Here is a 13,084-nt window from a genome sequence, read left to right as displayed (position 1 = left end):
CTTACAATCTAGCTGGGGAAACACTCAGAAATGAATCCATTAGGGTTACTTTCCAATATCTTTAATTGGCTCAAACTCACCTCATTTGCTAAAGCAAAAGTTCCCCAGTGAATCGCAACCGACTTCTTGCTTTGAACGTCAATGTGAATCCTCACGGCCTCTTCTGGGTCCACATGCTGGTATTTCATAAACCACCTAACGACACACAGTTAGTTCCATAGGTAGTGTAGCCTTTTAAATGCAAAATAGATTCTGACTGCAGACAGACCCACGATACAGCCGAGTTTATATTCCTTGAAACTGTGGCTGTCTTGTGAACGGTTGAGTCGTGGGGCATATTTTCACATAATCTTACATGTAATCAGTTAGGTTCCTTTCCGGAACCAGCCCAGGCGTGACAGTTGAGCCCTCCAGGCAAGTCAAAGTTATACTGTCAATTCCCCACCCTGCCACCTCCCCTAAATTATACCGAGCAGTTCTTCTGCCCTTCAGCTCCCTCCTCAAAAATCCCACCGCCATCCTCTGTCTTCATAGTCTTCCTCCCTACACCATACCCGTACTCCACTATCTAATATTTTCTATTTCTCTCTGACCACTCCAGTGGCCAGAGACAAGCACGGGCAAGTTCACCCACAGGGCACAGCCGCTACAATCCCCATCATGTGAATAAACTGCACCCAGAAAGTTTACTGAGAATTTTTACTGAATGGGACATTTGCTTGCAAGCCTTGTAGTTACTAAAGAACCCACAATTTCTCATTCCACGAAACTGAATTAAAAACAGCACAGGGAAAAGAACTTGAAAATTCTTGAAAATCCTAAAATAAAACTGAATGAGGATTAGCCCCTAGTAATTTTGAAAGAGGCATTTGAAGTGGGGGCTGAAAATTCCACTCTAAAGGGTGATAGGAGAAATAGTTCAATGAAAAATTGTGAATTCTTAAACCCGCATATGTTTACGTATACCGCCCACCCCTGACATGTAAACCTCACACCATAGAAACAGCCCCCTCAAAGGTCATCAATGATCTTCTTTCCAAATCCAACAGCCTCTAACTCCATCCTAATCCTCCTTCACCTCTCAGCTGCCATCAACAATGTCCCTTTCTCCTGGAAACATGATCTGACCTTGGCTTCCCTGACCCTGTCCTCTCCTGGTTCTCCTATCTCTCTGGCCGTACATTCTCCATCTCTTTCACGGGCTCCTCCTCTGCCTCCCACCCCCTAGCTATGGGAGAAGAAGCGTGGAAAGAGCCCGGGCTTTGGAGACAGAGGTCATGGGTTCAAATCCCGGCTCTGCCACTTGTCAGCTGTGTGACTTTGGGCAAGTCGCTTCACTTCTCTGGGCCTCAGTTACCTCATCTGGAAAGTGGGGATGAAGACTGTGAGCCCCCCGTGGGACAACCTGATCGCCTTGTAACCTCCCCAGCACTTAGAACAGTGCTTTGCGCATAGTAGGTGCTTAATAAATGCCATCATTATTATTATTATTATTATGGAAGCCCCTCAAGGCTCAGTTCTGGGTCCGCTTCTACTCTCCATTTACATCCAGTCCTTTGGAGAATTCCCACATCTACTACAACCCAACACACTCACTTTGCTCCTCTAACACCAACCTACTCACTGTATGTCGATCTCGTCCATCTCACCACCGACCCCTCACCTAAGTCCTGCAACTCCCTCCCCCTTCTTATTCGACAGACCACCAATCTCCCCACCTTCCAAGCCTTATTAAAATCCCATCTCCAAGAGGCCTTCCCCAACTAAGCCCTTATTTCCCCTACTCCCTCTCCCTTCCGCATCACCCTTGCCTTTGGATTTGTACCCTTTAAGCCCTCGCTATCCATCCCACCCTCAGCCCCACAGCACTTACCAATCAACTGTACTTACTGCACATATCCATAATTTATTTTAATGTCTGTCTTCCCCCTCTAGTCCGTAAGCTCTCTGTGGGCAGGGAGCATGTTTGCCAAATCTGTTATACTGTACACTTCCCAAACCCTTAGTACAGCTGTCTGTACCCAGTAAGCACACAATACAAATAATTGATAAACCCTTTGGCTTATTTTGGGGAGTCTAAATCAAAGAGAAGGGAATTCACGAAGGCATGTTGGGCAATGCAAAGTTGCAGGCTGAAGAGTTAGTACTTGCCCAATACTTAGAAACATTAAGATAATTAATGGTGTGTAGGAAAATGAGTTTGGGCCAGGACTCTGACAGACCAAGAATAACAAACATCTGAAGCTGAACGTCTGTGCTTGACAGACCTAGCCTGAGAAAACCCATTCTAGGTGAGAAAAAGAAAATCCAGCTCACAAACATTTCAGCCCTCTATTATCCAAGCATCTGACACGTACCGATTTTCAGGACAAAGAATGGCGGTGAACTTAATGCAAAAGGTGGACGAAGACATATTTTATACTCCAAATTACATCCACCTTTCAAGTCGGTGAAATACAAGCTTTCCACTGCAGACCAACTATCGAGAGAATTCCAATATTACCGCAAAACACTTACTGAGGCCCAGTGGACTATGCACTTCCAGAATCTAAGGGTAAATACCAATCTTGTCTCATACGCTTATTTGAAAAGAAGGAGAAATCCAGGAAAGCAATCGGGGGTGGGCGTTGGGGGTAAAGAAATGATTCAATTGTCAAGAAATCCAAGCGTGGGAATGCCACACTGCTGTGGCATTTTTAGAACTTGTTTAAAAATCAGAAAAAAAGAAAGGGGGACAAGTGGGAAAGATGAAGTCTATTTCTGAAGGAAGGGTGAGGCATGTTAATCCTACTGTCTTTTCTAGCCCAGTGTGATGACCCTGAGAGATTGTTCTGAAATTGTTCAATGTAAATACCTCCAATTTTACCCTCTGGAATCCAGCCACATTTAGACCAAGAGGAAATATAAGCCGTCGCGGACACTCATCGATCGGTAAAAATCATCTGTAAAATGGGGATTAAATCCTTCTCCCTCCTACTCGTGTGGGACAGGGATTTGGATCCAACCTGATTAACTTGTAGCTTACTCCAGCACTTGGAACAGTACTTGGCACATAGCGAGCGCTTAACAAGTACTATTATTATTATAAGTCAATTATAAATAAGGTGGTATTTATTGAGCACTTGCAGTGTGCAGGGGACTGAACTAAGCGTTTGGAAATGTCCACTATACCAGCGCAGTTTGCCTGGCCACACAGCATCCATTTACAGTTGGATGGAAAAAGGCCAGCAAGAACCTCATAAATGAGCAAAAAGCAGTGTGGTCTAGTGGAAAGAGCCCAGAAAAACCCAGGTTCTAATCCCAGCTCCTCCACATTTCATTCATTCAATAGTATTTATTGAGCGCTTACTGTGTGCAGAGCACTGTACTAAGCGCTTGGGAAGTACATGTTGGCAACATATAGAGACGGTCCCTACGCAACAGCGGGCTCACAGGCTAGAAGGGGGGGACAGACAACAAAACAAAACATATTAACCAAATGAAATAAATAGAATAAATATGTACAAGTAAAATAGAGTAATAAATATGTACAAATATATACATATATACAGGTGCTGTGGGGAGGGGAAGGAGGTAAGGCTGGGGGGGAAGGGGAGGGGGATTATAGACTGTGAGCCCAATGTTGGGTAGGGACTGTCTCTATATGTTGCCAATTTGTACTTCCCAAGCGCTTAGTACAGTGCTCTGCACATAGTAAGCGCTCAATAAATACGATTGATGATGACGATGATGATTAGGGAGAGAGGAAGGAGGGGGCTCAGTCTGGGAAGGCCTCCTGGAGGAGGTGAGCTCTCAGTAGGGCTTTGAAGGGAAGTCAGCACAAGTCTGCTGTGTGACCTTGTGCAGGTCACTTCACTTCTCTGAGCCTCAGTGACCTCATCTGTGAAATGGGGGCTAAGACTGTGAGCCCCATGTGGGACGTGAACTATGTCCAACCTGATTAGTGTGTATCTCCCCCAGCGCTTAGTACAGTGCCCAGCACATAGTAAGTACCTTAACAAATACCATTTGAAAGAATAATAGCCACAGATGTGTTGACTTCAGCAAACTGGTGTCACAAGGGTGGTGTTCCTTTGTGGGTGCCCTAGAAATTGAGAAGCAGTGTTGCCTAGTGGGAAGAGCACGGGCTTGGGAGTCAGAGGACGTGGGTTCTAATCCTGCTCGTCACTTGTCTGCTGTGTGACCTTGGCCAAGTCACTTCACTTCTCTGTGCCTCAATTAGTTACCTCACCCATAAAACGGGGATTAAGACTGTGAACCCCATATAGAGAAGCAGCGTGGCTCAGTGGAAAGAGCACGGGCTTTGGAGGCAGAGGTCATGGGTTCGGATCCTGCCTCCGCCACATGTCTGCTGTGTGACCTTGGGCAAGTCACTTAACTTCTCTGAGCCTCGGTTAACTCATCTGTAAAATGGGGATTAAGACTGTGAACCCCACATGGGACAGCCTGATCACTTTGTATCCCCCCCAGCGCTTAGAACAGTGCTTTGAACATAGTAAGCGCTTAACAAATGCTAACATTATTATTATTATTATACGGGGCAGCGTGGTTCAGTGGAAAGAGCATGGGCTTGGGAGTCAGAGGTCATGGGTTCGAATCCCTGCTCTGCCACTTGTCAGCTGTGTGACCTTGGCCAAGCCACTTAACTTCTCTGTGCCTCAGTTACCTCATCTGTAAAATGGGGATTAAAACTGGGAGCCCCCCGTGGGACAACCTGATCACCTTGTAACCTCCCCAGCGCTTTGCACGTAGTAAGCGCTTAACAAATACCAGCATTATTATTATTATTATTATGGGGCAGGGACTCTGTCTAACCTGAGTAACTCGTATCTACCCCAGTGCATGGCAAATAGTAAGCGCTTAACAAATACCATTATCATCATCATTATTACGCAGTTTACCTACCGTGGTTCATAGGCTCCAATGGGGATAGCAGCAAGATCGAAAGGCCCGTACCGCTTTCCAATCTGCTCAAAAGCCGCACAATACCCCGTGTCCCCCGCAAAGAAAAAACGGCTCCAGGGCCCCAAGACGGCCCAGCCGCCCCAGAGAATCCTGTTGTCGTCGGTCAGCGTCCTCTTGCACCAGTGCTGGGAGGGCGTGAAGACGAAGGTCACGTCGTCGTGGCCAGGGACGCAGTTCTCCTCCCACCAGTCCAGCTCGATCACGTTCTCGCAGCCTCGCCTCTGCATCCAGGCCAGGAGGCCCAGCGGGACGAACCAGCGCAGCTCCCCGCCGAAGCGCTCGTTCAGGGCCAGCACGGTGCGGCGGTCCAGGTGGTCGTAGTGGTCGTGGCTGATGAGGACCGCGTCGACCCGGGGGAGCTGGCCCACGGAGCACGGGGGCCCTCGGAACCGCTTGGGCCCCAGCAACCGGGCCGGGGACGCCCTCCGGCTGAAGATGGGGTCGGTGAGGAGGGTCAGCTCGTCCATCTCCACCAGCAGCGTGGCGTGCCCCAGCCACGTCACCCGCAGCCCGCCCCTCTTCGTCCCGGCTAGCTCGGGGTGCTCCACGAAGTACGGGGGCAGCACGGGAAGCTCCTTGTCCAGTTCCTGATAATCAGAACAATAATTGCGGCAGCCGTTAACGCGCTCACTGGGCGCCAGGCACTCTGTTGAGCGCCGGGGTGGGGACGAGGAAATCCAGTTGGACACAGCCCCTCCCTGGGCTCATGCTCTCGATCCCCGTTTTGAGGATGACGGAACTGAAGCCCAGAGAACTAAAGAGACTTGCCCAAGGTCACACTCAATCAATCAATCAATCGTATTTATTGAGCGCTTACTGTGTGCAGAGCACTGTACGAAGCGCTTGGGAAGTCCAAGTTGGCAACGTAGAGAGCCAGTCCCTACCCAACAGTGGGCTCACAGTCTAGAAGGGGGAGAAATGGAGACGCCGGGGATTGAACCCGGGACCTCATACATGCGAAGCATGCGCTCTACCACTAATCCCAGAGCAGGGATTAGAACCCACAACCTTCTGACTCCCGAGCCTGTGAGAAGGACGAGGAGCCTCATTAAGGCAAGCCCTGAATTTCCACCCAAATAACAGCATCATCATCAGATTGTAAGCTCCTTGCGGGCAGGGGATGTGTCTGTTTATTGTATTGTCCTCTCCCAAGGGCTTAGTAGAGGCTCTGCACACAGTAAGTGCGCAACAAATACCACTGACTGACTGACAATGGTAGTCACAGAAGCAGCGTGGCTCAGCGGAAAGAGCCCGGGCTTCGGAGTCCGAGGTCATGGGTTCGAATCCCGGCTCCGCCACACGTCTGCTGTGTGACCTTGGGCAAGTCACTTAACTTCTCTGAGCCTCAGTTCCCTCATCTGTAAAATGGGGATGATGACTGTGAGCCCCACGTGGGACAACCTGATCACCTTGTATCCCCCCCAGCGCTTAGAACAGTGCTTTGCACATAGTAAGCGCTTAACAAATGCCATTATTATTATTATTATTGAGCACTTACTATGGACAGACTCATTGTGGGCAGGGAATGTGTCTGTTATATTGTTGTATTGTGTGCTTAGTACAATGCTCTGCATACAGTAAGTGCCCAATAAATACCATTAACTGACTCCTAAGCCTTAGGGAGAGAATGATACAACAGGGTTGGCAGACATGTTCTCCTGCCCGCAACGAGCTTACTAAAGTCTAGACGGGGAAACCAACAGTAATGTAAATAAATCATCTATAACATATAATATAGAGATAATCAATCAATCGTATTTGTTGAGCGCTTACTGTGTTCAGAGCACTGTACTAAGCGCTTAGGTGCTGTAGAGTGAATAACAAATGGTCTCAGATCCAGGTGTAAGAAGAAAAACGAGGGCTACTTTTTTAGGCTAGATCATGGATGCCAAGAAACACACCGTCGTAACCTATGTTGGCTTTCCTTCAGGCCATGATTTGAGGATTTGTTGGCTTTCCTTAAGGCCATGATTTGAGGATTTGTTGGCTTTCCTTCTGGCCATGATTTGAGGATTTGTTGGCTTTCCTTCTGGCCATGATTTGAGGAATTGTTGGCTTTCCTTCCGGCCATGATTTGAGGATGAAAACCAATGCCACGGATCATAAGCTTGAGGGGCCTCTGGGCAGAAATGCATTATGGTAGACAACTTTAAAAAGTTACTATCATCAATCAATTGTATTTATTAAGTGCTTACTGCGAGCAAAACACCGGACTGAGTGCTTGGGAGAGCACAATATAACAGAATTGGTATCAATCATATTCATACTGTGCTTACTGTGTACCGAGCACTGTACTAAACACTTGGCTGAGGACAGTATAACAGTTTGTAGACCCATTCCCTGCCCACAACCAGCTTACGTTTGAATCACCCTGTCAATCAGAGCATCCCCCTCCCGCCATGTGCAAAAGGTGGCAGAACTCAGTCCAGCTTCAGGTGAGGGGAGATCTCGGGGGCGGAGGGGGGGGAGAGGTCGGGAAAACGGGATGGGGAAGAAGAGCCAAGTAGGGTAGCAGCATGGCCTAGTGGAAAGAGCATGAGCCTGGGAATCAGAAGAACCTGGATTCTAATCTCAGCACTTCTCTGTGCCGCAGTTACCTCATCTGTAAATAATAATAATGGCATTTATTAAGCGCTGACTATGTGCAAAGCACTGTTCTAAGCGCTGGGGAGGTTACAAGGTGATCAGGTTGTCCCACGGGGGGCTCACAGTCTTCATCCCCATTTTACAGATGAGGGAACTGAGGCCCAGAGAAGTTAAGTGACTTGCCCAAAGTCACACAGCTGACAATTGGCAGAGCCGGGATTTGAACCCATGACCCGTGACTCCAAAGCCCGTGCTCTTTCCACTGAGCCACGCTGCTTCTGTAAAGCGTGCTGTAAAGCGGGGATGAAGACTGTGAGCCCCGTGTGTGTCCAACCTGATTAGCTCTTATCTACCCCAAGCTTAGTACAGTGCCTGGCACATTGTAAGTGCTTAACAAATCCAATCTAAAAAAGAAGCTGAGGGAGTTGGGGGAAGCTGGTTCTCACCGAGCCCCCGTCCCTCCTTCCCAAAGCAACCTGGAGCCACTCTCACTCCAGCCTAGCCTGCTTACGCTATTAATTGATCAGAAATAACTGATCAGAAACTGGTCATACGAGAAGCAGCGTGGCTTAATGAGAAGCCGTGTGCTCTTTCTCAGCCGTGCACCTCGCCTTACAAGGTACCTCGCCTTAATTAAAGTTTCTTTTAATTAAGAAAGTGAAGTCTGTTGTTACTGGCTTGCAAAGCTCAAAGGAATGGCATGAGACCCAAACCACCTTGTGCACGTCGGCCTAATTACTATTTGACGAAACACGCTGGGAGAGAACAGGTTCTTTCTTATTTGAAGGAACAAACTGCATTTCACAGATGAAAATTTTCTTGGCCAGTATTTCCTGTTTTTAAAGTTAGGGGAAAAACAGACCCAAAATCTAGCATTTTATTGTGCGCCGTTTCAATTCCATCACACAAAGGAGTGCACACATAAAAGCACTCATTTTTTCATTGCATTCATTTTTTGTAAAGGTAAAGCACCTCCCCACCTTCCGGCAAAGCATCATCCCTCTTCACATCCAACCGACTGCCACCACTTTCCCTGTCAGAGAAGCAGCATGGCCTCACGCATAGAGCACGGGCCTAAGAGTCAGAGGTCCTGGATTCTAATCTGGGCTCGTCACTTGTCTGTTGTGTGACCTTGGGCTAGTCACTTACCTTCTCTGTGCCTCTATTACCACATCAGTAAAATGGGGATTAAGACCGTGGGCCTTACGTGGGACAGGGACTGTACCCAATCCAATTATCTTATATTATCCCAGCGCTTGGTATAGTGCCCGGCGCATAGTTAGTGCTCAAAACATACAACTCATTGATTGTTCTTCAAATCGCATGGCCTCCAGGAAGCCTTCCCTGATTAACTTCTCATCTCCCCACTTTTTTTTTAATGGTATTTGTTAAGCACTTACTACGTGCCAGGCACTGTACTAAGCACTGGGTAGATACAAGCTAATCAGGTTGGACATGGTTCCTGTCCCTCATGGGGCTCATAATCTTAACCCCATTTTACAGAGAGGATAACTGAAGCCCAGAGAAGTGAAATGATTTGCCCCAAATCACGCAGCAGATCGGTGACACAGCGGACATTAAAACCCAGGTCCTTCTGAATCCCAGGCCTGTGCTCTATCCTTTAGGCAACGCTGCTTCTCCTGCATCACCTCTTCCCTTGAAGCTACCCTCCCTAAGCCCTTTGATACTCTGGGATCTAGTTCCAAATCCACACGTTCTGATCCCTCACCTTGCTGCAGCTCTTCCCAATCATAAAACTACTAAGACCCTAAACCCAGAGTGATGTGAAGTGCCGTGAAAAAAAACCAGCAAGTGCTATAAAAAAAGAAAAGAAAAATACAATACCTCTTTGGAACTTGGAACACTGCTGTGGTTTTTCTCCATAACTGCCCATTTTAAAATATTGGGAAGAGTGGGGTACTTCCAGGTTGGCCAAGGGTTGATAAATCTCCCATCTTTTCCTTTCTTTGACTTAGTTACATCTTCCTCCAATCTATAATCCAGGCGGAAGCTTTTTCTGGACAGCCTGGATGAATCGGTCCCCTTGGAACTGCGTCCGGAATTCTGCCGTTTTCTCACGACTTCTTTGGGGTACTGGTTACTTGCAGTTAAAGGCCGACGATCCTCACGGGGCTTTTCATCCATCACCTTTGGTAAAAAACTAGACACGGGAGGAAAAAGACGGCATTGGAAACCAAGCCCGAGAAAAGCAATCTACTAGACCGCTCGTTCTCCTGTACTCTTTACTGCTTTAAGTAGAAAAGTTAAATTCCTGCACCAACTTGCCACGGGGCTTGTTTCAAAGACATTCAGAGGACACGCAAAAGCTCACGTTTCCCTTTGCTCGATCTTTCTTCCTGCGGTGTTTGGTTTGAGATCCGTCTTTATTCCTCTCGAAAGGGAAAATAATACCTTGCGTGTTTGCTCTGCTTCCTAAAATGATTCCCCACCCTCCAACCCTCCCTGATCTTTAGCACCTATTGCAATCCGCTCTCCAAATACGGTGTTTTCATCTTTAACCTTCAACTCTATCACACCTTTAGAACAAACAGAAGAGCCATAATCGGGCTGCAATCTTACCCTCCTCAAATTGCATACGTAGGCAGATTAACGGACCAATTGCACTCCTTTATCATCACCATCATCAATCGTATTTATTGAGTGCTTACTGTGTGCAGAGCACTGTACTAAGCGCTTGGGAAGTACAAGTTGGCAACATATAGAGACAGTCCCTACCCAACAGTGGGCTCCCAGTCTAGAAGGGAGAGGCAGAGAACAAAACCAAACATACTAACAAAATAAAATAAATAGAATAGATATGTACAAGTAAAATAAATAAATAAATAAATAGAGTAATAAATATGTACAAACATATATCATCATCATCAATCGTATTTATTGAGTGCTTACTGTGTGCAGAGCACTGTACTAAGCGCTTGGGAAGTACAAGTTGGCAACATATAGAGACAGTCCCTACCCAACAGTGGGCTCACAGTCTAAAAGGGGGAGACAGAGAACAAAACCAAACATACTAACAAAATAAAATAAATAGAATAGATATGTACAAGTAAAATGAAGAGTAATAAATATGTACAAACATATATACATATATACAGGTGATATACATATATACAGGTGATATAATGGACCAATTGCACTCCTTTATGATAGATACACAAGTCAACAGTGGGCCCCCACATAGGACCTTTCTCTCTCTCTTGGATATTGCTGACACTGGCCTCTCACTGACATCCCTGAGACCAGCGTGGCCTAGTGGATAGAGCACCAGCCTGGGAGTCAAAGGATCTGGGTTCTAATCCTGCCTCCAGCACTTATATGTGACCTTGGGCAAATCATTTCACTTCTCTGAGCCTCAGTTACCTCATCGGTAAAATGGGGATTAAAACTGCAAGCCCCACGTGGGGCATGGACTGTGTCCAACCTGATTAGCTTGTATCCACCCCAGAGCTTCGTATGGTGACTGGCACATAGTAAAGCCCTTAAATACCATTAAAAAAAATGCTTAAAACTGGAGCTCTAAATCGATATCCATAAAAAGCCAATCTGCGGAGAGATGCGAAACAGTGTGGCCTAGTGGAAAGAGCCTGGGACCGGGAGTCAGAGAACCTGAGTTCTAATCCAGCCTCCACCACGTGTCTGCTGTGTGACTTTGGGCCAGTCAAGTCACTTCTCTCTCTATGCCTCAGTTACCTTCTCTGTAAAATGGGGATTAAATCCTTCTCCTTCTGACTTAGACTGTAGGCAACCTGATTACCTTATATCTACCCTAGCACTTGCTTATTTTTCCCAAAACAGCATCGGCGTTCTGAATTGATGCAGCGAAGACTGGGTGAGGAGTATGTACAAAACAAGACACTGAAGTTGTTTTCTACAAAATGGATGTCACCCAAGGCACAGCCTTTAAATCTTTCTTTCTCTGATTAATTTGTGCTAGAAACGCAGCCGAGGTACACACCATGAAAACTAAAAGCATAAAAATCCAATTGGGTAAAATGCTGGGGAACAATTTGGACAAGTTCATTATGAATTATCAATGTCAGTGGCACGTATTGAGTGATTACTGCTGAGGGACAGTTTTGCTCTGCCCTGCTAATGCCTGAAGGTTCACCTACCCCAAAACCTTCCAACCTCTGAAGCTCTCATCCCCGCCTTGTCCGAAACAGTGTGTACACAACAACGGAGTCTGACACATAGTAAATGCTTAACAAATACTGTTATAATCATTTTTATTGCTCAGTGCCGGTAGTTTCCCAACTTCGGAGAAAGCGTGGTGTCGGTTTTGCACTTAGGATCTGTCCCTGTACCAGTGCTTTGCATACAGTAAGTGCTCCGCCAATTGTCAGCTGTGTAACTTTGGGCAAGTCATTTCACTTCTCTGGGCCTCAGTTACCTCATCTGTAAATTAAGACTGTGAGCCCCCTGTGGGACAACCTGATCACCTTGTAACCTCCCCAGCGCTTAGAACAGTGCTTTGCACATAGTAAGCGCTTAATAAATGCCATCATTATTATTATTATTGTGGAGGAACTGTCTGAGGTATACTCCAGGATCCAAGCGATGAAGGAAGTTGGACGCTGCAACAGCCTTTCACAACTTCAGTCTCAGCTGAATTTTGAGTCTCCCAAAGGGCACATAAGCTTTCTGGATTCATTTCCCTACCTCCTGTACCACTGGACAATGTGCTACTTTAAGGAAAGAATTCAGTGACAATGCTGTGTGAAACGAGGAAATACTAGTTGAAAAGCACCGCTTTGGATGTAGAAAAGAAATGAAACAGATAGCCGTTAGCAGCTATAAGCGTTTGTGAGCAATCTGTCTTCAGTCCTTTAATAATTTCGAACGCACATTTGTTTAGTGTCCAGTTACTTATAAAAGAATGGACAGGCAGAATACACTTTGGAACATTTACAGCATTGAAAGTACTGCCAAATCATGATGTTTAGAAAAGGGAGTATTATTTAAACAGAAACACAATCCAGCAATACAGTGAAAGAACCAGATGAAATATATATGTTGAACTCAAGTAAGCAGCCTATCCTTTCTCTTTTGATCTGAATAAAAATAATAGTACTTGTTATTAAGCGCTATGTGTCGAGCACTATTCTAAGCACAAGGGTAAATACCACTTAGTCAGGATGGACACAGTCTCTGTCCCACATAGAGGTTTAGGGTCTAAGTAGGAAGGAGCAGGATTTAATCCCCACTTTACAAATGAGGTAACTGAGGCACAGAGAAGTTAAATGACTTGCCCAGGGTCACACAAGCAGCCACGTGGCAGAGCCGGGATTAGAACCCAGATCCACTGCCTCCCAGGGCCGTGCTCGTTCCACTGGGCCATGATGCTTCTGTAGTCACCCTGCTGAATTCAGATGGTTTCATCAACTCGCATGATAAATTCAGAACTTTAAGTAAACGTCTGATTCTGTCGCTATGGTGATTTTTTACTGGAGAGAATTGTTATGCTTCTGTAATTTTAAAATGCTTCATAAAACTTGGAGCCAAGAATGAAGTC

General features: G+C 46.3%; 1 protein-coding gene across 8 annotated transcripts in view; it reads right to left on the bottom strand.

Moving 5' to 3' along the window:
* The window catches only part of NAPEPLD (N-acyl phosphatidylethanolamine phospholipase D), a 36,806-nt gene that overhangs the window by 4,418 nt on the left and 19,304 nt on the right, over positions 1-13,084 (bottom strand). For 7 of the 8 annotated variants that reach the window (XM_038741507.1, XM_038741503.1, XM_038741510.1 and 4 more), the window contains 3 exons: positions 9,397-9,712; positions 4,906-5,552; positions 81-195 (listed from right to left, as the gene is read on the bottom strand). In XM_038741507.1, the coding sequence (XP_038597435.1) occupies positions 81-195; positions 4,906-5,552; positions 9,397-9,696 (1,062 nt within the window). In that variant the 5' untranslated portion in view covers positions 9,697-9,712. Of the gene's footprint in view, positions 1-80; positions 196-4,905; positions 5,553-9,396; positions 9,713-9,833; positions 9,954-13,084 lie in introns of those variants that run through there. The other variant, XM_038741509.1, reaches the window with a different exon arrangement.

This window comes from Tachyglossus aculeatus (assembly GCF_015852505.1).
Source record: "Tachyglossus aculeatus isolate mTacAcu1 chromosome 12 unlocalized genomic scaffold, mTacAcu1.pri SUPER_6_unloc_1, whole genome shotgun sequence".
In the NCBI taxonomy this organism is placed as follows: domain Eukaryota; kingdom Metazoa; phylum Chordata; class Mammalia; order Monotremata; family Tachyglossidae; genus Tachyglossus; species Tachyglossus aculeatus.
This window is presented reverse-complemented; position numbering and strand designations above follow the sequence as displayed.